Genomic DNA, 27,267 nt, shown 5'->3' on the forward strand with positions numbered 1-27,267 from the left:
ACACACACACACACACATCTCACACACCCTGACCCTCACACATACTCACCCTCACCCACACACACTTACCCCCCCACTCAATCACTTACTTCACACACCCTCATGTACACGCCCACCTACCCCCCCACTCACAACACACCCATACCCACTCATTTCCCCCCCCCCCCCCCCCCCCCCACACACCACACCCCCAACCCCACCCTTTCCCCCCCCCCCCCACACACACTCATACACCGTACACACAAATAAATACATAAAAAAATTAAAACCACAAGACAGGGCAAGGTTGTAGCTCAGTTGGTAGAATGCTTGCCTGGCACACACAAGGCCCTGGCTTCCATGGCCAGCACTGCGTAGGCGGCATGGTGCCACACACCTGCAGTCCCAGAATTGGAGACATGGTGGCAGGAGGTCCATAAGGTCATTCTTGGCTAACCGATGAGGAAAAGCCAGCCAGAGCTACATGAGACCCTTTCTCAGAAACAATTAGAAATCTCCGTATCTGCCTTTTCAGGCCTACACCCGCTACCACCTGGGCCTCATCCTTTCCTGGTACTGAGCCTGGCCCCCCTGTCATTGGCTTGTAACCGTTCTGACACTTCAGCTCCTCAGACTTTTCTAGTCCTTTCAGAGGGTAGAACCCACAGGCCCCACCCTGACTCGGTGGGGAGAGCAAGTCTCACTGGCCCAGAGAGCTAACCCGTTGCTGTGCCCTGGTGGGGTGGGGGAGGCGCTAGCCCAGGAGTCACATGTCCTGTTTCCTGCTTGTGCGGCCCTCACTTTTCCCAGGAGCTCCTCTGGGCTTTCCCTGCTTTCGGGGGCTCAGACACTGGAGTGCTGTGTGACATTTTTTCAGCCTCTCCCGTTCTCCGATCCGGTTGCTCACATGACTATATAAACGGGAATCCAAGCTTGGACCCTTTCAGATCTGCTCTCCAGGGGCCTAGCTCTAAGTGGGTGCAGTTCAGTGGGCTCCGTTGGTCTTGGGAGTGCTCAGCTGGCAGCATCAGCTAGCTCCCATCCCACCTCCCCTCAGTCAGAAGAGAAGAGGCGAGGTTTGTGAGTAAGGCAGTGGGAGGCAGCAGGGAATGGAGGAAGCCGGCCCAGAGGCTGTAAGCTAAGTGTCTCGTCTCCATCCCCACTACCACTACAGGCTTCATTGGTTATGCCCCCAACCTCAGCAAATTGGTGGCCGAGTGGGAGGGGCAGGACGGTGACAGCGATCAGCTCTTTTACACCAAGATCTTCTTGGACCCAGAGAAGAGGGTAAGAGGTGGTGGGTGAGCTAGGGACTGAGTCCCACTGGCCAGGCTACACTGGGGACAGTCCTCTGGCATCTGAGCCTCTGGGTTGGTGTCTTCGGTCAGTTTGGGCTGCCGTGACAAGCTGCCACAGACTGGGGGCCGGGGGAGGGGGGCTTTTAAATAACACGGTCATTGCTCAGTACACCGAGGTTGGGTGAAAGCAAAGTCCGCAACGTGGCTCGGTGGGGAAAGGTGTTTGCCGCCAAGCGTGGTGACTCAGTTCAGTCTCCAGGACCCACGTGGCAGAATCAGAGAACAAGCTTCTGGAGGGTGTCCTCTGACCTCCATCCATGGACTGTGGCACCTGCATGCACACAAACATAAGCACATACAAAGTGAATAAATGTACGGGACCGGAGAGATAGCTTAGTGGCTAAGAGCACTTGCTGCTGTGGCAGAGGACACAGGTTCTATTCCCAACACCCAAATGATGGCTCAGAGTTGTCTGTAATTCTAGTTCCAGGGGATCTGATGCCCTTTTTTGATCTCTGGGTATATGCACATGGTGTCCTTATGTGTGTTGCAGGCAAAACACTCATCCACCTATAAATAAATAAATAAATAAATAAATAAATAAATAAATAAATAAATAAATGTAAAAGAAAGCCAGGCCTTATAGTGTGTCTGTAATCCCAGCATGTGGGAGACCGAGGCTGGAGGATCATGAACTTGAGACCGGCCTGGGCTACGTAGCTCAAACCAACCTTCACATTCTAAGATCCTGCCTCTGAACCCAAAAGTTGTTAAGGTATGAAAAGCAGTGCAGTTAGCATTTCTCACAGGAGTTGTTGTGAAGATCAGGTCCATATATGTCCATAGGAACCTGCACTGGAGAGTGACACATAGCAACACTATGCCTCAGAGCGTTCTGTGACATGGCTAACATCCTTATGATAGAGCCAGCTGCTTCCTTAGGTTCTTTCCAGTCTTGAGACTTCCTGGTTCTCTGTTATAGAGCCAGGATGTCTCTGGCTGAGCCAGTGTGGAGACAGGCTCCCCATGCTGGGTGTGCTGGGGACCTGGTCATGGCTGGGGCATGTCCTTGCTGCAGCCCACGCCCTCCTTCCTGCAGGAGCAAATCAATATCAGCCTGGACCATCGCTGCCGAATCTTCCAGAACCTGGATGGAGCCTTGGGTGAGCAGTGGCACTGGGAGGGGGTGGAGCCTGAGAGGAGAAAGGAGGTAGAATCTTAGAGGGGAGGAGTGGAGCCTGAGGAGGAAGGGGAGGTGGGTGGAAAGGAGTTGGGGATTCCTGCCAGGGCTGGAACCAAAGCAGGAAAACCAAGTGGCTCCTCCTTGGCTCCTCATTGTGCTGGGCTGTTGTAAGCCTCCTGCCTCAGTCCCCAGAGACCCTCCAGATGTCTCTCAGAAGCGGGGAGAGGGGCAGCTGTTTCTCTTCGGAGGAGGCAGTGAGGCACCTGCCACTTGACTCTGCCCTGCACTGTCATGTCGGCACAAGGGCCCCTTCGCCTTGGGCCCCTGGCCGGTGATGACTTTGCTACAGTAGGTCTTCCTGATTGTCATACATACCCCACCCAGTGCTGCCTCTTGTGGCTGGGGCTGCCCCTCCCCCACCCCACTTCCCACTCTAATGAGTCACTGCACTAAGGACAGGGGTCAGTGTGGCTTCTGTGCTCTTTTGGTGCTGTTTTGCCAAGTGCTTCTCAGCCACACATTTACCCCATGAAGAAGGAATTTCAGGGCTGGCAAGATGGCTCAGTGGGCAAAGGTGCTTGCTGCCGAGCCTGAAGACCTGAGTTTGAGTCCCAGAACATACCCCCAACACTAAATAAATAAATGTGATTTTATTTTAGTTTTTATTTAGTTTTTATTTTTGTGGCAGGGTTTCTCTGTGTAGCCTTTGTCTTGGAACGTTCCCTGTAGGCCAAACAGGCCTTGAACTCAGAGATTTGCCTGCCTCTGTCCATTAGGCCTAAAGGCATGGGCCATCATGCCTGGCTAAATGTAAGTTTTAAAGAGCATGGCTGCAGAGATAGCTCAGTAGTTAGGAAATCTCCTAGAAGATGGAAGTTTGGTACCCTGTCAGGCAGGTCACGGCCACCTTTAACTCCATCTCCAGAGGAGCTGATACCTCTGGCCTCCTTGGGCACCTGCACTCAAGTACACAGACAAACGGATACACCCACAAGAATAAAAGTAAATCTTTAAAAGCAAAAGGAAGGGGAACAGGTAGGAAAACTTAGAGGGGTGAAATGGCTGTCGCAGAGCTGCAGCCTACGAGCTCCAGCCTTGGTCCTTCTGCCACTGTGCTCTCTGACCCCCAGATGAAGTGGTACTCAAGTTTGAAATGGGTCATGTGAGAGCTCGGAATCTGGCCTACGACACTCTCCCGGTGGTCATCCATGGCAATGGACCCACTAAGGTAGGGAGGTGCTGAGCCTTGGGGGAGTGTGGGTGGAAGCCAGGGTCCTAGTTCTACTGTGCCTGCAGCCTGCGGCTAGTGCCACTGTTGGGGTCCTCCGATACAAGCTTGGTTGTTAGGTTTCTCCACTGTGGTGGGTAATCGTGCCCTGTCCATCTCTGCTGGACCACAGACCTGTAAGAGGCCACTGTCCCCAGCTGTTTGGATATGGCAGTCATTTATTCCCTGAGTGAGCATGTAGTGGATGCCTGTTCAGGGACCAGTCTGTCACAGATAGGAGAGTTGTTGCACTCACGGTGTGGTGGGAGGGGCTGAGGGCAGGTGGTGGCTGGGGACAGCAGACCCATGGTCCCAGAGGACTGGTTTATGGCTCATAGCATATTTGTTTATCATCAGCCTTAGAGTCCCATGGTCAGGAAAGGAAAGAGAGCCAGGGGGGAAATGCAGATCTGTGGCTGAGGGTATAACTCAAGGGTAGAGTCCTCGCCTAGCATGCTTGAGGCCCTGGGTTTGAGCCCCAGGGACCACGTAAACCAGACATGATGGTGCACACCTATAATCTCTCAACTCAGGAATTCAAAATCATCCTTGGCTATGTGGTTAGTTCAAGGTTAGCCTGGACTACTTGAGACTATGCCCCTCCCCACTCCACCCTACCCCCACCCCATCCTCCCAAAAACCCAGAAGACAAAGGAAAGTGCAGATCTTGGTTCCAGCCAGCTGTGCTCCTGAACTCCTGCGGAGACGAGTCCCTAGGAATCTGGGCTTTTATAAGCCCCCAGCTCCCTCTTCGGCAGCCAGGATGCTCTTCTGGGTGATGAAGCATTTCTTCCAAGACTGCAAAATATGGAGTTTGCTAGTTTGCAGGATATGGCTGGCTTGGCTCCTTTCCAACCCCACATTTGACTCCCAACAGCTGCAGCTGAACTACCTGGGCAACTACATTCCTCGATTCTGGACCTTCGAGACGGGCTGCACCGTGTGTGATGAGGGCCTGCGAAGCCTCAAGGGCATTGAGGTGAGGCCAGGCCTGGGCTAAGGGGAACAGTTGAAGGCAGTCCCATGAGATGGGCGGGGGGTGTGTGGGAGGTAGAGATAAGAGGTTATTTCTCTGTCTTTGGGGGCACCCAAGTGCCTCTTTCAAGAGGCTTCTCCAGAATACACAGGCTCCGGCTTCCTGTCTGATGTCTGAGTCCATTTTCTTCTCCCTAGCCCTTTGTGCTCCTATAGCCTCTTCCTCTGTCGCCATTTATGGCCCAACTTGAACACCACACCAGCCAGGATCTGGTGTCATCAAGGCTATCCACTGGCCTTGTTCGGAGCCTGGGATCTGATTGTAGCTTTCTTAGACAGGCCTCACCATGAGTCCTGCCAGCCCATGCCTGTCTGGCCTGCTTTGATGTTCTGCGACCCAGTGGGCATCTAGCTTCCCAAGGCCATGGTGCTTCTGCGTCAAGCTTCCTTGGGGTGTGGGAGGGGCTTGGTGGCAGGCAGTGAGTAGACCCTGCTTGACTCCTGTTCTGTCCTTCCCTCCGCAGGATGGAGCTCTCCCCATCGTCCTGGTTGGTGTGTTCATTGAGCAGCCCACGCCATTCCTCTCCCTGTTTTTCCTTCGGCTGCTGCGCCTACGGTACCCCCAGAAACAGATGCGGCTCTTCATCCACAACCAAGTGAGTCGAAGCTGCTGTGTAGGCGCATCTTGAGGGCCTGAGACCTCTGGGGACCTCACTGAACCTGGGCGGAATGGAAGTGGGGGAGGTGGGCTTTGCCCCCAAACCTCTAGGCTGACTAGGTCAGGAGGCCTGTGCCCGTGCCCCGGCAACACTGAGTGACCTGGGCCATCAACCTTCAGCTCTGTGCTGTTTTCTCGCCGAGCAAGTTGAGGTCGGATTGTGCTAATGACATGGAATTGCTGCAAGGGTTAGACAAGTTGACCAGTGAGGTGCATAAAAGAGAAAGGGGGTGGGGAGGGGTTGTCCAGCTACTGAGGGCGCTGAGGGGTGAGGTTTGTGAGTTCAAGGCCAGCCTTGTCTATTCGGTGAGCCTGTCCCTCTCCTGTGAAAAAGTTTTATAAAGGGATAGGTAGGTAGCTTAGCTCTCGTGTACTTGCCTAGTGTATGCGGGCCCTCGGTTCTAAATATTCTAATTTTTAAAATTATGTGTGTGTGTGTGTGTGTGTGTGTGTGTGTGTGTGTACACATGAGTCCATGTACCCATGGAGGCCAGATGAGGGTGTTGGATGCCCGGAAGCTGGAGTTACAGGTGGTTGTGAACTGTCCGACATGCTGGGAAGGAAGCAAGCTCAGGTCCTCTGGAAGAGCAGCAGGCGTGAGAGCACACACTTACTCGCTGGCTTGCTCCCTCCCTCCATCCCTCCCTCCTTCCTTTCCTTATTTATTTACTTATTTATTTATATTTAGTTTTTTTTGAGACAGGGTATCTCTGTGTAGCCCTGACTGTCCTGGAATTCACTCTGTAGACCAGGCTGGCAGCCTGCCTCTGCCTCCTAAGTGCTGGTATGAAAGGCGTGGGTCACCATTCCCAGCTCAGCAAGCACTCTTAATGGCTGAACAGTCCTGAGTCCCTAGGTTTTATCCATAACAGCAAGGGGAAAAAGGCTGCCTATTCCAGTGTGTACCCTTGTGTCTTAGGTACCTATTTGTTGCTGTGACAAAACACCATGACCAAGGCAACTTGCAAAATACATTGTGAATTGATTGGGCTTATGGTTCCAGAAGGTTAGGGTCCATGATGGTGGAACAAAGGCATGGTGGCAGGAACAGCTTAGCGCTCACATGTAGAGTCACAAGCAGCAGGCAGAGAGAGAGAGGGCACTCGGGATGGCAGAACACTTTTGAAACCTCAAAGCTTGCCCCCAGTGACACACCTTCTCCAACAAGACCGCACCTCCTAATCCTTCCCAAACAGTTCCACCAACTGGGGACCAAGTATTCAAGCGTGAGCCTATGGGGTCCGTGGGGTCCGTTCTCATTCAAGCCACCACACCCTGACTGTTATCACTTTTGCTTCCTGTCTCCTTGGTGCTTCTGGGTTTGATTGGGTGACAAGTCAAGTTGGTTTCCATTGTGTTAGCAGCTCCAGGGGATGGGTACAAGTCCTGAGCTCAGGGAACAGGCTTGGTGGCTCAGCACTCTCCTGGCTAGGTAAAGCCTGACCTCTCAGCTGCTTTGCTGTGGCTGTGACTGACCAAGTCTTACCCAGTCTGGGGGCCCCTTTGTGCTCTCTGAGCTCTGAGTCTCATTCCAGGGACCCCAGTCTCCCACTCAGGTTGGCTCCTTGCCTGCCTTACTCACATCCACCTCAAGGACATCGGGCCCCTATAGACAGAAAGGCAGTGGGACACGCATCCCAGGAGAGCATTCGTAGATGTTGATGTGATTCTACAATGTCAATCGGTTGGACATCCATGCTTAGGTTTGGGACTAAAAATCCTGTTCTCACCATGTCCCCAGGATATGGAGACAGTCCCTGGCAGAGACTGTCACAGATGCATCCAGATCCCCTTGGTACACTGGTTAACACCGCACCTCAGAGATCATCAGAGTTTCTGGATGTCTTTGGGAGGAGGGGCTGTCCTGATGACAGAGCTATGAAGAGGCCTATGCGTCAGGGCCTGGCCAGGGAAGATGATGAAAGGATCACCAGGGAAGGGCACCCGGACAGAGGTGGCAGAAGTGTGCCAGAGATGGAGCATCCTCTGGCGAGTGGCAGGGGTGCCGTTTTTCCCGGGGTCTGTACCCTCACCTGTGCCCTGCCTCCCACCCCTCAGGAACAGCACCACAAGCTTCAGGTAGAGCAGTTCCTGACAGAGCACGGCAGTGAGTACCAGTCCGTGAAGCTAGTGGGTCCTGAGGAGCGCATGCCCAACGCAGAAGCCAGGAACATGGGCGCGTAAGTCGGATACAGGGTTCTCAGTCAAGGGGTTCCTATATTGACGGTGGTGGATTGATGGCAGCAGACAGATGGGCCATGGCATTGGGAGCAGCGGGCTGGGAATTCAGAAGGCCCTGTGGTCTCCAACATAGTCCTGACTGTGTCTGGGTTTCAGGGCTCTCCTCTGTGAAATGAGGAAGTAGTCTCTGTCAGTTCAACTCGGGCACTCCCAGACAGTGTCATGTGGGTTTTGGAAGCAAATTACGGAAAGAGGAAAGAAAGGCTGACAGAGAAACGACCTCTGACTTTTTGTTTTATTATTAAAAATATGAAAACTGGGTAAATGTGCTCACCTCTGAGCCTGACCACCCGGCTGCGGGAGGATAGATCCGACTCCTGAAGTTGTCCTCTGACCTTCCTCTGTGTGCTGTGGTGCACATACACACTAAAAAAAACAACAAAAAAAAAAAAAAACAAAAATGAAGACCCACGAATCCATTGGTCTAAGGCTAGGGCTGTAGCTCAATGGCAGAGGGCTTGCCTAGCCTGCTTGGTGACACTCCGTGTTTGCTCCTCAGCGCCACATAAACTGGCCATGGTAGTGCACACCTGAAATCTCAGGCAGAAGGGTCAGGAGTTCAAAGTCATCCTCAGTTACATAGCTGGCTCAAGGCCCTCTTGGGCTACATGCTGTTTCGGAAAATAAAAAATTCCTCTGTCTCAGTCTGGGGCTGGCAAGCTTCATGTACAGGACTGGATAATAATCAGCTCTGCCAGTCAGGTCAGAGGGCCCATCGCCTTGCTGAGCTGTCTGCCCTTGTAGCATAAAGATGGCCACCGATATATAATGAATGGGATTGTGTTCCAGAAAGATTTTATTTAGGGACACTGAAATTTGACTTCCTCAAAGGAAGGCATAATTTTCTTTTGATTTTTCCCGCCCTCTCCTAGTCATAAAAGAACAGAAAACCATTCTTAGCTTCTGGGTGGAACAGACCCGGCAGTTGGAAGCTTCACACTAGTTGAACAAAAGGGACATTTTAAGGAGGTTTTTTGGCATATTTGAGGCAGGCTCTCATGTAGCCCAGTCTGGCCTTGAACTCTTGTGTATCCAAAGCTGGCCTTGAACTTCAGATTCTCCTGTCAGGTGCTGTGACTGCAGCAGTGCGCCATCATAGCCCGTGGCACACTTTTTATTTTTTATTTTCACCTGTGGGGTACTAGCGATAAACCCGGGACCTAATACATGCCAAGCCAGTTTTGCCACTGATGGACGTCCCCAGCTCCCGCTGGTGCTAGCTGCCAGTTGCTCTCAAGACAGGTAGTGTTGAGTCTCATCTGGTGGGCTGTGCTTCCCCCAGATCAGGCCTTTGCCATTGCCAGGTCCTTAATCTGAGAGTTCAGAAGCTTGGGGTCTAGGCATTAGAGTTGCAGGACCTTTGAGGTCCCAGCCTGCGCCTGAGTTCCCATGAATTCTAAGGCCCTTTTCCTGGTACATCATGAAGCCAAACTACAATGACAGATGTATCTTCTGGGGAAGCTCTGGGACCAGCCTGAGATGTTGTGATGGCTTCTCCCTTCCTCTCTCCTTCATCCTTTTTCCTCCCACAGAGACCTGTGCCGCCAGGACCAGACTTGCACCTACTACTTCAGTGTGGATGCTGACGTGGCTCTGACTGAGCCCAACAGTCTAAGGCTCCTGATTGAGCAAAACAAGTAAGACTGTGGGTGGTCCCCTGAGCTAAGCCTGGTCAGAGTGGAAGCCCCTTGACTTTCTCCCCTTCTTCTTGGGCTTCCCAGCCTGACAGCTCCAAAGGCTGACAGAATGGCACCCTGTGGGTTTGTCCCCAGCATAGGAGGGTTCAGGTTTCTGAGGAGCCAGGCCTGCCCTACCCCAGTGACAAGCATAGAGATCCCTTCATGCAAATCACAGGTTACTGGGCCCCTCCACTCTCCATCCTTAGACTGGTCTGCCCCTGTCCCTTACTCAGGAATATCATTGCGCCACTCATGACCCGCCATGGGAGGCTCTGGTCCAACTTCTGGGGGGCACTGAGTGCTGATGGGTACTACGCCCGCTCAGAGGACTACGTGGACATTGTGCAGGGGCGGCGTGTGTGAGTATCCATTACCATCACCTCTTCCGGGTTTGTGGAACCTCCCTCCCTTGCATTCCTGTTCCAGTTGCTACTGAACCTCAAGCAAAGAGGACTAGAGTCAGACAGACACATAGAAGAATTCCTGAAAGTTGTCTTGGGCTGCAGTGCCCAGGGTGGGAGGAGGAGATCAGCACTGTGGAGTTTAGGACTTAACTCAGCAGTACAGTGTTTGCAAGGTCTCCAGCACCAAAACAAAATAAGAGAAAACAGTCAGCTTAGATCTGGCAAGATGGCTCCGTGAGGAAGGGCACCCTCTGCCAAGCTTGACAGTGTGAGTTCAATCCCTAAGACCTACATGGTGGAAGGAGAGACCAGGTCCCAAAAGTTGTCCTCTGATCTCCACCCATGTCCTGTGTACATGCAGGTATACAAAATAAAATAAAAAAAACACTTTAAAAAAACAGATCATCACCCTCAAATGAATCCCCCCCATACCAGCTATGACCTCAAGTTGAATAGGCTCAACTCCTGATCTGCCTGCCTCAGTCTCCCAAGTTCTGGGATTACACCCACCACATCCATTTTATTTATAATTTTGATACAGCATATTCCCCCCCCCCCGGCTCCAGGCTGCCAGCCTCTGAGCCCTCCTGCTAGCCTGTGACCCTAATCATCTCCCCTTTCTCCCTCAGTGGTGTCTGGAATGTGCCTTACATCTCAAACATCTACCTGATCAAGGGCAGTGCCCTGAGGGCTGAGCTGCGGCACGTGGACCTGTTCCACCACAGCAAGCTGGATCCTGACATGAGTTTCTGCGCTAATGTCCGGCAGCAGGTCAGTGGGACTTCATGCGGGTCCTTGTGCCGGGGGTGTGGCTCTCCAACCTTGACCGGCACATTGGGCCATCTTGTCACTGTATGTCCAGGAGCTTCTGAGGCCCTGGGTGACAAGGCTGGTCCTCAGGGCTGCAGGGACCAGTTGTTTCACTGTTTATTTGTAATTTTTGTTTGTTGTGTTGATGCTTCAAGGTAGGCATTTGTTTTGGGGTTTTGGGTTTTGTTTTTTTGAGAAAGGGTTTCTCTGTGTAGCCTTGGCTGTCCTGGACTTGCTTTGTAGATCAGGCTGGTCTCGAACTCACAGAGATTCTCCTGCCTCTGCCTCCTTGAGTGCTGGGATTACAGGCATGCAGCACCTTGTCCAGCAAGGTACTCCTAATCCTCCTGCCTCAGCCTCCCAAATTCTTAGATTACAGAAGTGTGCCACCACACTTTGTTATTTTGATACAGTTTAAAGAAAACTAAACTTCTCACCTCAAAGTAGTCTGGGAAGTATGTCCAAGAGACATTCATATGTCTTCATGTCTCAACTCATGTCCTTTGCTTTTTTGTTTGTTTGTGTGTGCGTGCCCATGTGTGTATGTATTGTTTTGAGACAGGGTCGTGATCTCTGCTTTTGCTTCCTGAGTGCTAGGTTAATATAAGCATGTGACCATGTGCTGTGACACCTGGCTCCCACTGTACATTTCTTTGTGATTTTTTTCTAGTGTTGTGATCAAATGGAGTGTCCTTATGTCTCACTCAGTGTTGTGATCTCTTTCCCCTGGGTGTGTATGTCTGTCTCTGTGTATGGGTGGCACATGAATCTCCTGGAGTTGATTTTCTCCTTCCGCCTTTACATGGGTTCTAAGGCTTGCACTCGGGCTGTCGGGCTTTAATCATCTCACCAGGCCTGATTCGTGTGTTCTGATGTGAGAGCGTGGTTAGGATTTCCCCTGTGATCAGCGGGTCAGGATCACAGCCCTTGGCAGTGTTCTTGCCCTACAGGGCTTGAGGCTCTGGGTTCAATCCCCAGTGCCGAAAGGGAGAGAGGGTCCTTTTCTTTTTATATTCAGTCCTCCAGGAGGCTCTGTCTGCATCCCCGGGGTGGGGCTGTGCTGGGTGCCGGGGACACACACTGTACTCACGGGTCCTTATCTTAGAAGGTTGAACCTGGGGTGGAGCACTGCACTGCCCCTTCCTGGGGCGTGTGGGGTGAGGAGGCCTTTCTGTCCACCAACTCTCCTCCAGGACGTGTTCATGTTCCTGACCAACCGCCATACCTTTGGCCACCTGCTGTCCCTGGATAACTACCAGACCACCCACCTGCATAATGACCTCTGGGAGGTGTTCAGCAACCCTGAGGTGAGACCTGGGTGGGTTGACCTGGGCTGGAAGTCAAAGAGACTCCAGCTGGCTGATCTTGTCAACGGGGAGACTTTGTGACCTGTTCTCCACGTGTCCCCACTCACCTCCAGGGCTATTCCAGCATGGATGGAGCCTGAGACACAGCGCCCTCTAGTGGAGCAGGGAGCTATGGCTTAATTGAGCCTTGTTAACCTTTGAGCATCGCTTGTTTTGGTTCTGAATTGGGACTTCCCTGGCTTGGCCTACCCCTGAGGGTGTTTCGATGTTCAGAGGAAGCAGTGGCTGTGACAGCATGTGACAGTATACCTAAAATGACAGGGCGTGTAGCTGACATGGGCATTTGTCCATGCCTAGTCACAGACACATACAGACATACAAATGTACATTTAGGTGCAAATGTGAGATCCTGTGTATGCAGACAACACTCCCACACCCAGCAGGCACACGCGATTTGCCTGTGGCGAGTTCAGACCTGCTCAGGTTTTGGGGGGGAGACCTGCAGGCCGGAGACTCCATGCTTTTAAGCTTGGGGTGACACAGCTGACGCAGGCCAGGCCTAGAAACCCCACCCCATGTTGCATTCTCTACAGGACTGGAAAGAGAAGTACATCCATGAGAATTACACCAAGGCCCTCGCGGGGAAGCTGGTGGAGACGGTATGGGCTTCGTATCCCTGTTGCTGCTGTGGAAGTGCATGGGGGTGGAGCTTGAATGGGGCGGGGCTGGGGGTGGGGAGAGGCACCTTTCTGTCTGTCTGCTCTGGCCATGCTTGGGGTAGATTGGCCTCTCCCCCAGCAGCGCTTTTCAGCTGAGGTCTGTAGGTCCTTTGACAAGAAGGATGGAACTGTGGGCATGGTAGTGTAAGCGTGTAATCTGGGGGCAGAGGCAGAAGGATCAAGAGGAGGAAGGACCATCCTCCAAATTCAACCTCTGAGCCAAGAATGCGGGATGGGGGCTCTGTCCTCTTGCCCATGCCTGTAGTCTCTGCCCAAGGTGTACACTCTCCCATGGCTGACAGTGACAGTGTGGCTGTAACATTGGCTGGAAAGTCCATCTGGTCTCTGTTCCTCTTCGGCCCCTCACTCAGCACAACCAGCTCACTGAGCCATTACTCCTTGGGGACACTCAGATCATTTCCCTGAGGATGAGGGAACGGGGTGGGGGAGGAGCCCGCAGGGGATCCCACAGTTTGAGGAGAACATGGTACTGTGAGTCTGGACTCCCGTGACAGAGTCTTCATTCCTCCCAGCCTTGCCCAGATGTCTACTGGTTCCCCATCTTCACAGAGGCGGCCTGTGACGAGCTGGTGGAGGAGATGGAGCACTTTGGCCAGTGGTCTCTGGGTGATAACAAGGTACCACAGACACCTGGGGGGCTGAGGGAGAATGCCTTCACCCAGCCTCCCTGCTGGACTCTTCCACCCACCTAAGCAGTCTGCCCAGGACTCTACTTTCAGGGTGCAGGCGGGCAAGAGCACAAGGTTTAGCCAAACAGACATTGCCAGTTGTGTGGCTTTGAGATGCCTTAAAGTGGGGTTCAGAGTTTTCGTCCCTGGCTTGTTATTTGAATGCCTCAGCCTCCTGCCCCAGGCAAGCGTGTGAAGTGGGGAGGAATGAGCCAGCGGGGGACGAAGGGCATTGGGTACCAGGTCCACATTCCTCGGCCATGTGATGCAAGTGGCATAATGAACATTTGTTCTCAGGAGTCCCTTGCCCACACATGGCTTGGGAACTTTCAGCATTGCCTTTAAAAATATGCGGGTTCCCAGGTCTGTGTGCCTCCAAATGGCTGATCTCTGACCCTACGGCTGGACTAAGCGTTCTTCTGGTTACCTCCCTGACTTAGGTATTTTGGTGTCTGGGAAGATCTGCAGAACTGTATGCTTTAGTGACAGGGATAGCCCCTGGACCCCCGAGCCTCAGTGAATGGTAGTCCCTGTTTCTATGCCATTTCTAAGGGGCTTTAAAACACCAGGTAGCTCAGTGGCAGAACACCTGCTCAGTGTTTCAAGATTCTGAGTTCGTTTCTCAGCATCAAGACAGAGCCTCCAAAGCACCCATTGTCTCCTAGTCTCTGAGGGTCAGGCTCTAGGGTTGCCTTATCTGGGTCCTAAGCTCAGGATCTCACAAAGCTGCACTTTGGGGGTCTGCTGGAGCTGTTCTTTGTCGATGGATTGGGCTCATGAGGCTGTTACAGCAAGTCAGTTCCCTGAAGCTGGAGAACACAGGGACAGCCAGGCTCTCCACGGCCAGCATGAGCCAGGACCTGTCTGCCCAAGATTCTCTGTTAAAAGGTTCACCTGATCTGAGCACCCAGGATGACCTCTCAGTTGATTAACCTGAAGTCAGTGGATTAGGACTTTAAGGACATCTACAACTCCCCCAGCCTACCCCCTCATATAATGTCGCATCCTGTGCCAAGGTCAAGGGGAAGGGATGAGTCCAGAGCCTGGGTATCAGGGCATGGGAGTCTGGGTGCCATCTTAGATTCTCTCCCCTGCTCACTTCTAGGACAACCGCATCCAGGGTGGCTATGAAAACGTGCCCACCATTGACATTCACATGAACCAGATCACCTTTGAGCGGGAGTGGCACAAGTTCCTGGTGGAGTACATCGCCCCCATGACTGAGAAGCTGTACCCTGGCTACTACACCAGGGTGGGTCTGCCTGGAAGCCACAGGACGGGGATGGTGGGCACAGTCCCAGCTTTAGGGAGAGGCTAGACATTCTGATCTCTAAGGAAGTAATATCTCTACCACCTCATTAAGTGAGGTATGGAGGGGGGAGGGGGAAGGGGAGTGTGTGTGTGTGTGTGTGTGTGTGTGTGTGTGTGTGTGTGTGTTTAGACACAGACCTCTGGGTGGGGCCCTGAGGCACCCGTGGGTCTACCGTTCTGCTGTAGGCTCAGAGTGTGCCTCTTGTGAATCTTTTGTTATTTATTTATTGGTACTGGGGATTGAACATAGGGCCTTGCTTGTCTAGACAGTCATTTTACCAGAGTCACATTCCCAGCTCTCGAGTTTTGTTGATGTTTTTAAAATGGAAATGGGTCTTTTGGGGATAGGGTCTCTTCTAGGCAGAGTAGGTCGGTCTTGAACTTGAGATGTTCCGTCTTGCTTGGCTTCCCAAGAGCTGGGATTACAGTGTGAACCACCAAGCCTAAATCCTGGTTCCCCCTTTTCCTTTTTATTTTGAGACATGGTCTCACGAACTTGTCCAAGCTGACCTTGAACTCACTTTGCAGCCTAGGATTTTAGACCCTCCTGCCTCGGCTTCCCAAATAACTTGGATTATAGGTGTGTACCACCTAGTTAAGTTTTCTATACCTTTGCTTATTTATTTATTTATAAATGTATTCATATTTTTGCTTTTAAAAATTTATTTTCAATTAAATGTAGCTGTGTGTACTTGCATAGGAGTGTTTGAGGTCCTATGAAGGTCCAAAAGAAGCTGTTAGATCCTCTGGCATAGAGTAACAGATAGCTGTGAGCTGCCATGTGGGTGCTGGGAACTGATCCTGGGTCCTCTGAAAGAGCAGCAAGTGCTCTTAACCACTGAGCCATCTCTCCAGGCCTGCTTCCTGTATCTTTAAACCTTGCCTTCACTAGTCCACCAAAGAAGCCATTCAGCTGCCTGCGAGGCCATTCCATCCCTACTGTCTGTCTGTCTGGTTGGTTTTGGTTTTTCAAGACGTGATTTCTCTTTGGCTGCCCTGGAACTCTCTCTGTAGCCCAGGCTGGCCTCGAACTCACAGTGATCTACCTGCCCCCACCTCCTGGAGTGCTGGGATTCCAGGTGCCCCCACCCCTGTCTATTTAATGGCATCATTTACAAGTCTGCCTTCATGCATCTCCACCAAGCTACATTCCCCCATTCCATCCCCGCCCCCTCTTTTTGGCCTTATGAGATGGGGTCTTTCTGTATAGCTCAAGCCTAGCTAGAACTTGCTATGTAGGCCAAGCAAGCCTCAAACTTGAAACAATTCTCCTGACTCACAGGCATGCCTTCCCTTTTCTTCTTATTTTTAACTTTACATGTATGAGTGCTTTGCCTGTATGTATGTCTATTCATCATGGATGTGCTGCCTGCAGAGGACAGAGAGGTTGTTGGGTTCTCTGGGACTGGACTAGACTTGCTGATGGTTGTGAGTTACCATTTGGGCACCGGGAATAGGACTATGGTCCTCTGGAGTAGGCCCTTCTCTAAGGACCTATTCTCGGAATCAGCAATCTATGTAGTAGCCAGAAAGGGAAAACAGAGTTGGATTCATTCCTCTTCTCACTCTGCCTTCCTTTCCTTCCTCTCTCTTCCCACCCTCTAACTCCCCTGGCCCTCTCCCTCTTTCCTTACATTCTTCCTGAGACTGTCTGTGCCAGCTGCTGTTCCGGGCATTGGAGGACTGAAGCAGTCCCACCCTTGAGAGGGAGCATCACAGCAGATTAGATAAAGCCTCACTATACACTCTTGGCCCTCCATAGCCTCTCTTGACTGATGCAGGCCTTCTTGTCCCCTGCCCTGTCACAGGCCCAGTTTGATCTAGCCTTCGTTGTCCGATATAAGCCTGATGAGCAGCCTTCGTTGATGCCACACCACGATGCCTCTACCTTCACTGTCAACATAGCCCTGAATAAGGTCGGGGAAGATTATGAGGTGAGTCAGGGCCTCAGGTCCCGGAGGCAGGCCTCAGGAGATGCCAGGCTCTGGTGAGCAAAACCCAATGATTATGACAGTGTCCCAGGGCTCAGGAGAAACTTGGTGTCAGGAGTGTGTGGAGGGCTCCCTGTTCAAGTGGGGTCAAGGCACAGCTTGGCAGGAGGAAGGGTCCACAGGAGCCAGAGTACAAACGCCAGAGGTTCTGCATCTTGCCTTCCTCCTCAGTAGCCCTGTGTCCTGTAACAGGTTCTTGGCCTCCCTGTTTCCTTCTGTCTTCATGTGAGCTGTAAAACCAAGTGAGGGGAGCCAGGTCATGGCTTCTCAGAAACCCCAATAAACACTCAACTGAGTGACAGCCACTGGTGAGGGAGCTTGGGCTTCCGTCATGAGGAGGAAGAAGGCTTCTTTGGGAGTATGGAGACTGTGAGCCTTGGTGGGGAGCACCAATTTGTGGTTGGAGGAGACAGCTAAGGAAACCAAGAAGGCGCTGAAGTAGAGGAAAACCATTCTGAGGGTCTCACCTAGGCCTACACATAGGGCCAGTTAGTGAGCTGGCTTGGGCCTCCATCTACTCCTTATGCAATTTTTAAAAATTTGTGTTGAGAGATGGTGTCACCATGTAGCTTTGGATGGCCTCAAACCCATAGAGATCTGCCTGACTCTGCCTCCTGAGTGCCGGGATTCAAGGTGCATGCCACCAAGCCTGGCTACAACTATTTTGGTGTTGTTGTTGTTGTTTTTTTCTAGTTCTTCTGGACTTAGCTTTAGACTAGGCACTATGAAGAACACCTATAAAAACAACTGTGGGGCTGGAGAGATGGCTCTGTAGATAAAATGATTGTCTATGGAGTACAGATCTCTGGGTCCACCCTGGCACTACATAAAACCAGGCGTGGTAGTGCACAGCATTTAGAAAATGGAGGCAAAAAGATCAGAAGTTCAAGGTCACCTTCAGCTACATAGCCAAGTCAAGGTCAGCCTGGGCTACTCTGTCTTCAAAACCAAACAGCTGTTGGTACAGGGAGCTCTCGAGAGATGACCACTCACCCACAGTTTATAGCTAATTGAAAGCTGGCTGAGATCACACCCAAGTGCCCATTTATTTATTTATTTATTTATTTATTTATTTTTAATTTTGTTTTTCAAGACAGGGTTTTCCTCTGTAGTAGGCCTGGTTGTTCTGGAACACTAGCTCTGCAGACCAGGCTGGCTTTGAACTCAGAGATCCACCTTTCTCTGCCCCCTGAGTGCTGGAGTTAAAGGTGTGCACCACCATGCCCAGCATGAGAATTCAAGGTTTTTAAAGGCGGAAACCACACCCTGCCATCTCACTTGGCAGCTGTAGGGGGCGTCGCGGAAGTGAGCAGTTCCGTAATTCTTCCGTAGGATTCTCCATCAAGGAGACCACATTCTAGTTAAACCTGGAATAGCTTCAGCAACAACACAGGGTGGAAGAACCTCTGCACTGCTTTGCCCTGTCACTGTATTTTCAAGAACTTAACAGCAGGAAGTTAGGTGTGGTAAAGCAGCACTCAGGAGCCAGTGGCAGGAAGATCTCTGTGAGGCGAACCTGGTCTATACAGTGACCTCTGGGATAGTCAGAGACCCTGTCTTTTAAAAAGCCAAATGAAATAACAGGGAAACAATCAATACAGCCCTGAGCCATGAGTTTTCAACCAGGAGCAGTCTTGCTCCCCAGGGGAGCATTAGTAATGCCTGGAGACATTTTGAAGTGTCAGACCCTGAAGTTGTTACAGACAACTAGTATGATGGATGTCCAGGATTACCCAGGACGGCCCGGACAACAGGAGATCTGTAGTTCTAGGAATGAGTAATTTGGCCATGAGCTAAATGAACTCAGGGGTTCTTGCTTCCTAGACAAGTGTGCTCCTGCTAAACCACACCCCCAAGCAGTACTAAGCTCTGTGTGTATGTGTAATATGCATGTATGTATGAGTTGTGTTTGTTTTTCGGACAAGGCCTCATGTAGACCTAGTTGGCTTCAAACTTGCTATGAAGCTGAGGCTGGCCTTGAACTCATGATCCTTCTGCCTCCACCTTTTGAGTGCTGGGATTACAGGCCCTGCCACACCTGGCTGAACTCTTTGTGTATACTCTTTTTTGTTTCTATCAGCAATCTATAGAAGCAGAGCTTGAGGTTTAGGGGAATCACAGGCTTAGAACAAGGTAAGGATGGAGGTGACCTTTGCCCCTGGCTGCCTGACTCTGGGATTAGCCTCTGCATTTCCTAGTGCCTTTCTCAGGCAGCTGATGATGACTGTCACTCTACAAGGCATCCCCAGATCCTACTGCTGTTTGGCCCCTTGGCCATGACAGGACAGAGGACTGGGAGATGTGGGGATAGGGGATGAGAATGGGGAGAACTCATGATTGCCTCCTCTCTCCCAGGGTGGAGGTTGCCGATTTCTGCGCTACAACTGCTCCGTGAGAGCCCCAAGGAAGGGCTGGGCCCTCATGCACCCCGGGAGGCTCACACACTACCACGAGGGGCTTCCTACCACCAAGGGCACTCGCTACATTGCTGTGTCCTTCGTCGATCCCTAACTGACCAGTGCCTGCTTCTGTTAGACCTATCTCTTCGCTGACAACCACTGCGCAGCAGCCCCTGGGGCCTCTGGGTCCTGAGGAACCCAGTCCAACCTCTGATTCCTGAATTCCTGTTGCTCTTGAAGCTACCAGTTGGAAGGATCGGGCGCAGGCCAGAGATGGGGCGCCCCTCCAAGACTGGAGCTGCCCACGGTGCTATCAGTCTCAGGAGACGTTGGTAATGTTCGTCATCCTGGAGTTCCCAGCCCCCTTCTTCCGCTGGCTTTCCCTGGGGCCAGACTTCTGCTGGAGCTGCCTGGGATACTGCAGAGTCAGACGCTATGCCTGGAGTGCCTCTGGAAGAGCTAGTCCCCAGGATTCTCTTTCAAGTTTCAGTGCCACCAAGATCTGGGCCAACCTGCGTTCCCCCTCACCCCAACTCTACCCCTGAACCTAGGACTGTTGACGCTCTCCCAGGTTTTTATCATCAGAGCAAACAGTTGTCTCTGTTGAGACTGTAACTCAGAAATCCTCCAAGAGGGTCAGGAAAGACATCTGTGCCGTAGCTTGGTTCTCTACTGACCCTGCTTTGGGGGAGGGGCTTGATATGTCCACACTGTACTGGGTCACCCTGTCCCAATGCCTCTGGAGACAGGGACAGAGACGAGAGTTCTATTAAATGTTGTTCAAACCACCATATGAGAGATGTCTGGGGTGGGCCGGTATACGCGTGACCGGCAGATACCTGCAGGGAGGCTTGTGAGAGCCCATGGCTGGAAGGACAGGCTGCCAGTGGACTCTAGGACTTAGCTTTCTCAAAACAAGTATCTTGTGGCCTCTAGGGTTCATTCATGTAGTCTAAAACTCTACTATTAACTGGGAACTCATTGGGTCATATTGTTTCCATTGCCGAGACCTGCATTATCTGTCACTACTTCTGGAGCCTTTGGGAGCCCTTCTCGCAGCCATGAACAACATGAAATAAAGAGCAGAACTTGGGGTGGCCCCCACCTCACCCTGGGCACACTGGTTTGAATGTGCTTCAGGGCATTTGTTATTAAGATCTAGCAATATGTAGCTCAGGTAGGACTCCAACTCAGGATCCTCGTGTGTGAACCCCCAAGATCTGGCATTGCAGGCGTGCTATCACCACTCCTGCTAGGCGCTACCATCTGTCCATATCTTACGGGAAGCTGGCCATGGTGCAAGTCAGGCCCTCAGCACATAGCCCTCCGGTAAGGGCTATTTCTCCTTCACAGGTGGAGAAATAATTGTTGGCTTAGGGACATAGCAAGTAAGTGGTAGGGACAGGGATTTGAATATGCTTTCTGTGACTGAAGTGATCAAATCCTTGTCCTGAGGGATTGCCACCTGTGGTTGTAAGGCAGAAAAAAAATGTGCTTCACTGTAGATAAATGTCAAACCTCACAATGGCCATAAGAAGAGCAGTGTAGGACCAGGAGGGAATAACCAGCTAAGCTGTCTCTCTGATTTATGTGATTTTTGCCTCCCAGGAGACTTTTCCCCATGTGTGAATCACTTTTTGGTTGTTACAACTGGGGAAGGAGGTGCTACTGGCGTCTAATAGACAGAGACCAGAGGTACACAGGGAAACCCCTAACCACCATGGGGGGGGGAAAAAAGAAAGATCGGAGTGCTGGAGAAGGCTTGTCAGTAGGTGCCACTAAAGATGTGTGACCTTATGTGACCATGGGACCTTAGTGTGTGCGGGAGAAAGGGACACAGTGTCAGGTTCCTGTAGGCAAAGACCCTTGAGGCCTGGAGGATGCAGATGGCTGGAGGAGGTGGGGTGCGGGCCAAACTATAAAGGACTACTTCCCCAGCTGTCCCCTTAGTCTCTTTTGTTACGAAGAAGGGGGAGGCTATTGTGGTTTTTGAGATGGTGTCTCCTGGTGTAGCCCAGGCTGATCTGAACCTCATGTAACCTAGACTTGCCTTGACCTCAGGCAGTCCTCCTGCCTTAGCTTCAAGTGCTAAGGTTCCAGGCTTAATTCTCAGTCTGTTTTCTATTGCTATACTGTAACAGAACACTGCAGTCTGGGTAATTTGTAAAGACAAAGGGATCTCCAAACTTTCAACATTGTGCATCTACAAATGTGTTGAACTGATTTCCTAGCTACCTGGGGACACATGGCACTCAGGCCACAGGTTGGGTCCACCTGGATTAGACGTTTATATCAGTCTATATCATTGGGTATGGGGGTGCGCATCTGTAATCCCAGCACTGGGAAGCTGACGTGGGAGAATGGAAAGTTTCAAGCTAGCTTGGGCTACACAGAGACCAAAACAGACATTTCTGAGTTCTGTGCCTCTGGAAGCTGTGTATCATGATGGAGAATATCACATGGACAGGCAGAGAACGCATGCTCTGTAGATTTCTCTTCCACTAAGGACATCATGGGGTCCACTCTCATGACCTTATCTAATCCCGATTACTCCCTAGAAGCCATACCTCCAAGTGCCATTACTGGGACTTTCTCAGAATTTTCAACTAGTGAACATGGATGGTGTCTTGGGTTTCTGAGGGTTTAAAGAAAACCCTCACCAAAAGCAACATGGAGAAGGAAGAGTTTATTTGAAGTTACAATTTTGAAGTCACAGTCCACCCCTGAGGGAAGTCAGGGCAGGAACCTGGAGACAGGAATTAGGCAGAGGCCATGGAGGACACTGTTAACTGGCTTGCTGTGCATGGCTTGCTCAGCCTGCTTTGTTTCTTTTCTTTTTTCTTTCCTTTCTCTTTCTCGCTCTCTCATTCTTTTTCTTTCTGAGACAGGTTTTCTCTGTTTAACAGCCCTGGCTATCCTGGAACTCACTTTGTAGACCGGGATGGCCTTGAAAATCACAAGAGATCCACCTGCCTCTGCCTCCTGAGTGCTGGAATTAAAGGCCTGGCTTATCATCATGCTTTCTTATACAAGCTAGGGCCACTTGCCTGGCGAGAGCAATGCCTACATTGAGCTGGGCCCTTCTACATCAATTGCCAACCAAGAGGAACTCCACAAGCTTGCCTACAGAGCAGTCTTACGGAGGAATTTTCTCAACAGAGATTTTCTTTGTTCAGATGATTCTGGCTGTGTCAAGTTGGCAAAAACCAAACCAACCAATCAACCAAACAACAACAAAACTGACCAGCACAGATAGAGAACACATTCAAACCATAGAAGTAGGTGAAAAGGAGTTGGAACTCCACTTGGAAGCAAGCAGAATCATGCAGGAATTGTGTATATTGGAGCTGGTGAGTCCCTTATCTAGTTGTCATGGGAACAAACCTGATGACGAGTTTGATTCCCAGAACCTACCACATAAAGGGTAGAAGGAAAGAAATAACCCCCTACATACATCATGCATGAGCACACACACACACACACACCTCACACAATAATAAGAAAAATTTAAAAAGAACAATGTGTACACCTTTTAAAAGATCCCTGTGTAATCCAGGCTTGGCCTCTCATTTGTGATGCTCCCACTTCAGCCTCCTGCATGCTGGGATAACCACCACATCCTGTCTAAGGTTGTTTCTAACTAATAGTGACTATTTTCTGATTACAAATGTAATTCACATGCACCATGGAAAAGTCAATCAAAATAGAAATAAAAGACACAAGAAAGGCCTCCTGCAGTTGGGCCCCAGCACTGCCTGGGCCCTTTTCTGGTGGGAGCCAGCAGTACTGGAGGAACTTTGTCATTGAGGGGCTAAGGGAAGGGCCTCACAGTTTGGAGTTCTGGTTCAGAGAAGCCCAGAGGGTAAGATTAGAAGCCTGGGAAAGAGCTCAGAAGTTCCTTCTACTGGCTAAGATGGGGTGAGAGCCTAGGCCAAAGCTTGCAAGGAAGCTACCAAAGAGGAGGAACGGACAGGAGAGATTTTAGTCGATGTCCTCTAGACCTCTGACTTCAGTAAGATTCTACCAAAGGGAAAGGAAATGGAGATCACAGTTTGGTGCTCAGAGAGCTCCCTGGGGAGGCTGGAGATGATGGGGGAGGAGACATTCAGCGCAGCTAAGACCGCAGTGCACACCATGCCTCAAGGCGAGGGCCGGGTGTGGCCCTCCAGCTCAGAGTCAGACATTGCAGATAGAAGGCTGCCTGACTCACCTCCCTGGAGACTCATAACTGGAGTGATGATTTACCACTGAGGTTGTTTGTGGCATGGCTCTACCCTAGCTCTAGGGCAGTGCCCGTGGGTAGAAAACATGAGCGCTAGGTGTGGTGGTGAATGACTTCAATCTTAGACTTTGGAAGGTGGAGTAAGAAGATCATCAATTCAAGGGAGTTTGGACTCCATTAGTTGGAGTCCAAATATTAATGAGGTAGTTTGTATTTCTTTTTATTACTCATTGGGGGCTTCTCTCAGTTTGCAGTAGCTGCATTTCAGGGCCTCAGTAGCTTCAAATGGATGGTGTGTGATATTACAGAGCCCAGGCTTGGAGGTCTCCCAGCTTGGGGTCGTCTGCTGTATCCTAGTTCCTGGAACAAAATGAGGGGCCACTGAGTGACATGTGAGGTTGGATACTCCTAACCCGTGTGTCCTGGGGGCTACTGTGAAAATTAAGAAATTGCATGTTAGATACTCAGCTCACTGACCGGCACTCAGGAGGTGCCTAATGTGTTGTGGCTGCTGTTTTGACAGCTGCCTCAAAGGCAACTGAAGGACAATTACTTCACTCTAACGGTCTGGGTCTTTTCCCTTCGAAGACGCCTCTCTCAGATTATGAAATGCAAGCTGGATTTCAAAGCTGACAGGTGTTGCAGGGTCAAGTTCTGGAACAACAAACGTAACCGCATGCAAACCTCTAATCCACACCCTTATCAAGTCTCCCCTGTTCAGTTCCCCCGGCTTCTACTCTTCCCTGCCCCTCCCCCCGTTTGACAGCTCGGGGCTCCGCCCTGCCCCGCCCTATCGGGCGCTGATCCAAACTACAACTCCCATGGTGCATTGGGAACCCCACCCCAAAGATTACATCATCTACACAGGACGCGGGACGGTTACCAAGCACGAGGAGGCTCATTTTGGAGCGCGGAGTCCTTGGACGCTGTCACATAGGAGCGGTAGGGTTGAAGTGACTGCGATCCTAGGCCATCGGCTCATCTGGGCTACGGCAGGACGAGTGACGAGGAACAGGCCCCTCCCCTCCCGCTTATCTCGGTGTGGCGACATCTAGTGACGTCGTGGGCGTGATGGCCGCCGCGAGGCCGGGAAGGTGAAGGTGAGAGGGCGAGCGCGCCGGGGTGGTGGAACCGGCAGGCCTCCGCAGGGAGAGTCCTGAGCCACCCGGCTTAGGACGCTGGGGCCCCTGGGGCTCTGGCTCAGGCTCCGGTCACACGGGCATTTCCCTGCCCCGGCCTCGTCGCCAGGTCCTCCTCGACTTTTAGGAGGGGGCGGGCCGCAGGACTCAGGGCTGGGGGGGGGGGGGCTCCTTGAAGCTCCTGGCACCCTCGTATTTCTAGCCCTGTGGTCACATCGATGATCCCGGCCCCATTTTCTTTTCTTTTATATGCCAGCATTTTTTTCAGGACCCACTTCACTGTCTACCCCACTTATGGAGGTCTTTTTACTTAAATGACTTCTCATTGCACCGTTAAGACCCTCGAGGGTTAGAGCTATTATCCGTCCCTGACCCTAGGACCAAACACATTGAAAGGCCACAGAAAATACTGAAAAAGATAGCTGTTTGGATGCAGAAAGGCAAAGCTGCCGGCCTCCATCTCTTGTAATAGTTTCTATCCTATTTGCTTACTTTCCCAATCATCTCTCCCTCCTTCCAGAAAAAGACTCTTGATTGTCCCCATCTTGTCTTTTGTTGAGCTTTGGAGCCACAGCTAGTGTATTTTGGTCTCTAGCTTGGCACCCTGACTCTGTCCATCTTCCCTTGTACTCTAGGCCCAAGTTTACTCCATAACTTTGAGTATGGAAGGAGATACTTTACAGCAGCTGGGATATACTGGCTTCCCTCAGATCCACTTCTCTTCCTTTCCACACCCCTTCCACTTCTAGTTGGCAAGTTTCCCAGTCCAAAGGGCCAAGCCTCGTCCTGATTTTAGCTCCCTCCTCATCTGGCTATGCCTTTGCAGGGACCTCTTAGGTGCCTTGCACTAGCACATGGCTAAGAATGTGTTTGTGCCTGCCTGTACCGTGTTCTTGTTATTGTCTTGCCCCTCCCCCTTCATGCTTCCTCACATGCTCCTGAAGTACCTCAATGAGTAAGCTTCCCTCAGGGATAAGTTAGTTTGGTTTTAACACCTAATTAGACATGTGTTGTATATCAGGTGGTTTTTTTTCTTCCTGGTTGCCTATTGACCTCTCCCTTTTCCTTTCCAGAAGTTGGGACAGGTGGAGGGAGTCAACACCAATAGCCAACCTGGACCTTAATCAGCATAGAGGAGGCCTCAAGTTCTTTTCACCATTTGGCTCCGGCCATGGCCACAATGCCCACCCTGTGAAGGTCTCTTAACCAGCTAAAAAGTAAGTGGAAGATGTGGTTTTGGGCACCATGGATCTGGATTGAGAGCAAAAGAATGTGTTGTGCTAGCTCTCAGGTGGCAAGTCTCTTAGAACGGATCCTGATGCACAGAGCCGGTGGCTTCCAACTCCTGTTTCTCTTTCCTAATTCCATGGGGATTTCACTAGTTGACAGCTCAAAACATGGCCAGGATCTGTCTCCTGCAGTCCCTGAAGAATTAGTCTCTTTCTTTTATTTATTCATCTCTGTGCTGGCTCTTTTCTGTCTCTGCTTGGCAGAGGTTGGCCCCTTATCATGCCTGTAAGAGTGCTGTGTCCTTTACCCTGTATATTCTTTTGTTTCAATTTCTCAGCTTCTCCTCTGTTCCAGTTGTGCCAGCAGATGCTCTCTGGACCCATTTTGTTTTCTCTGCTAGGAGTTGCTGTACATAAAACTGGGTAAGGAGGTGATATGGATTCAGGGACAACACCTTGCACCAAGATTTGCTACTGCTCTGCAAACACCTAATACTCCTGCACTAATGACCTGGGTCCAGGCTTAGCTTCTGATGGCCTTCAAGTGCTGTACTGGTTTCTGTTCCGAATTGGGTTTGTTCTGATCTTAAGTCCGTATGCTATTACTGTGCTCCTGCAACCTGTGGAGGCTGGAGAAGACTGCCAGATGGATGAGCCTTTCCCTAAAGTGTGATCCCCAGAACTTTCTTCTCAGTCTCCCTTCCCTTGCTCCTGAGACAGGCAGAGTCACATAAAACCCAGGCTGGCCTTGAACTCCCTGTTAAGTGAGGGTGATCTTAAGCTCCTTTTTCTTGTTCTTTTTTCCCAGGTGTATTTATTTTGTGTGCATGTGTATCACAATACACATGTGGAGGTCAGACAACTTGTAGGAATTTGTTCACGTGGGTTCAGAGAATTGGATTTAAATTGTTAGGTGTGGCAGCAAGATGATGGCTGCCTACACCATCTCTCAGTCAGTCCCAGCCTTGAACTGGTGATTCTCCTGCCTCCACCTCCCAAGTGCTAGGAATACAGTTGGTGTACCACCAGGCTCAGCTAAGAAGCATCTTCATTGAATAAATTGCTCGGTGCTGATCAAATTACAGTGATACTGTGTTTAAGTCAGCCTGTTCTCCCAGGTCTCTGCCACATTCATGTGCATAGAAATGATTCGGCTGTATGGTGTTTGCACAGTGATGTCCACATAGAACATATTTTGCAGTGGACCATTGGTTACAACTAGAGTCCTGGTGGTCACTCTTTGGGAAATGGTGCTGTTAAATGCTCCAAAATTGGGAGCACTTTGAGGGTGTCACAAAAACTCAGAATGTGCCATTTAGTGTAACCGATATTGGAACTGGACCCTCTGGTCCAGCTGTACTTACGGGCAGGTTCCACATGTCTGCAGCAAGCCCTGTGGTAAAGGGAGGCCTATCAGGGCTTTCCAGAAGAGGGGCAGGAAGTCAGGCTCCTCCCACCACCCTGGGAGGGTAGAGAAATGACAGCAAAGCCCCACATAGTAAAGGCTCTTTGAGGGGTTTTGTGCATGTATTTTGGAAATTTGGTACTTCTTTGTACATGGATAAGTGCAGTTTGCTCTTTGGAAGGATTAAATTTCAGTATCTGAAACATTTGCTCATCTCTGTTGACTGGCAGAGCTCCAAATACTTAGTTGGAAACGGCTTTTCAGGAAAAAGTGGATTTGGGTATTTAGGGATGGAAGGTTTT

The 27,267-nt window shown here is 51.0% G+C and overlaps 2 protein-coding genes across 4 annotated transcripts in view; both read left to right on the forward strand.

Annotated features, from left to right (window-relative positions):
* The window catches only part of Plod1 (procollagen-lysine,2-oxoglutarate 5-dioxygenase 1), a 34,223-nt gene extending 14,465 nt beyond the window's left edge, over positions 1 to 19,758 (forward strand). The window contains exons 2-16 of the mRNA XM_055615073.1: positions 1,123 to 1,266; positions 2,377 to 2,440; positions 3,591 to 3,688; positions 4,605 to 4,706; positions 5,227 to 5,358; positions 7,479 to 7,600; positions 9,194 to 9,298; positions 9,574 to 9,699; positions 10,374 to 10,515; positions 11,748 to 11,861; positions 12,455 to 12,520; positions 13,114 to 13,218; positions 14,375 to 14,521; positions 16,389 to 16,514; positions 18,927 to 19,758. Coding sequence (XP_055471048.1) covers positions 1,123 to 1,266; positions 2,377 to 2,440; positions 3,591 to 3,688; positions 4,605 to 4,706; positions 5,227 to 5,358; positions 7,479 to 7,600; positions 9,194 to 9,298; positions 9,574 to 9,699; positions 10,374 to 10,515; positions 11,748 to 11,861; positions 12,455 to 12,520; positions 13,114 to 13,218; positions 14,375 to 14,521; positions 16,389 to 16,514; positions 18,927 to 19,082 — 1,749 coding nt within the window. The 3' untranslated portion in view covers positions 19,083 to 19,758. The remainder of the gene's footprint in view (positions 1 to 1,122; positions 1,267 to 2,376; positions 2,441 to 3,590; positions 3,689 to 4,604; positions 4,707 to 5,226; positions 5,359 to 7,478; positions 7,601 to 9,193; positions 9,299 to 9,573; positions 9,700 to 10,373; positions 10,516 to 11,747; positions 11,862 to 12,454; positions 12,521 to 13,113; positions 13,219 to 14,374; positions 14,522 to 16,388; positions 16,515 to 18,926) is intronic.
* Positions 19,759 to 24,065: 4,307 nt separating this feature from the next.
* Positions 24,066 to 27,267, forward strand: part of Mfn2 (mitofusin 2) — a 30,448-nt gene continuing 27,246 nt past the window's right edge. Inside the window, exons 1-2 of one of the 3 annotated variants that reach the window (XM_055615116.1) lie at positions 24,066 to 24,292; positions 25,405 to 25,548. The gene's annotated coding sequence lies outside the window, so the exon portion shown is untranslated. Of the gene's footprint in view, positions 24,293 to 24,330; positions 24,441 to 25,404; positions 25,549 to 27,267 lie in introns of those variants that run through there. The other 2 variants (XM_055615117.1, XM_055615118.1) reach the window with 2 other exon arrangements.

The sequence above is a fragment of the Psammomys obesus genome, unplaced genomic scaffold (assembly GCF_907164565.1).
Source record: "Psammomys obesus unplaced genomic scaffold, mPsaObe1.curated_primary_1811, whole genome shotgun sequence".
Classification (NCBI taxonomy): Eukaryota; Metazoa; Chordata; class Mammalia; order Rodentia; family Muridae; genus Psammomys; species Psammomys obesus.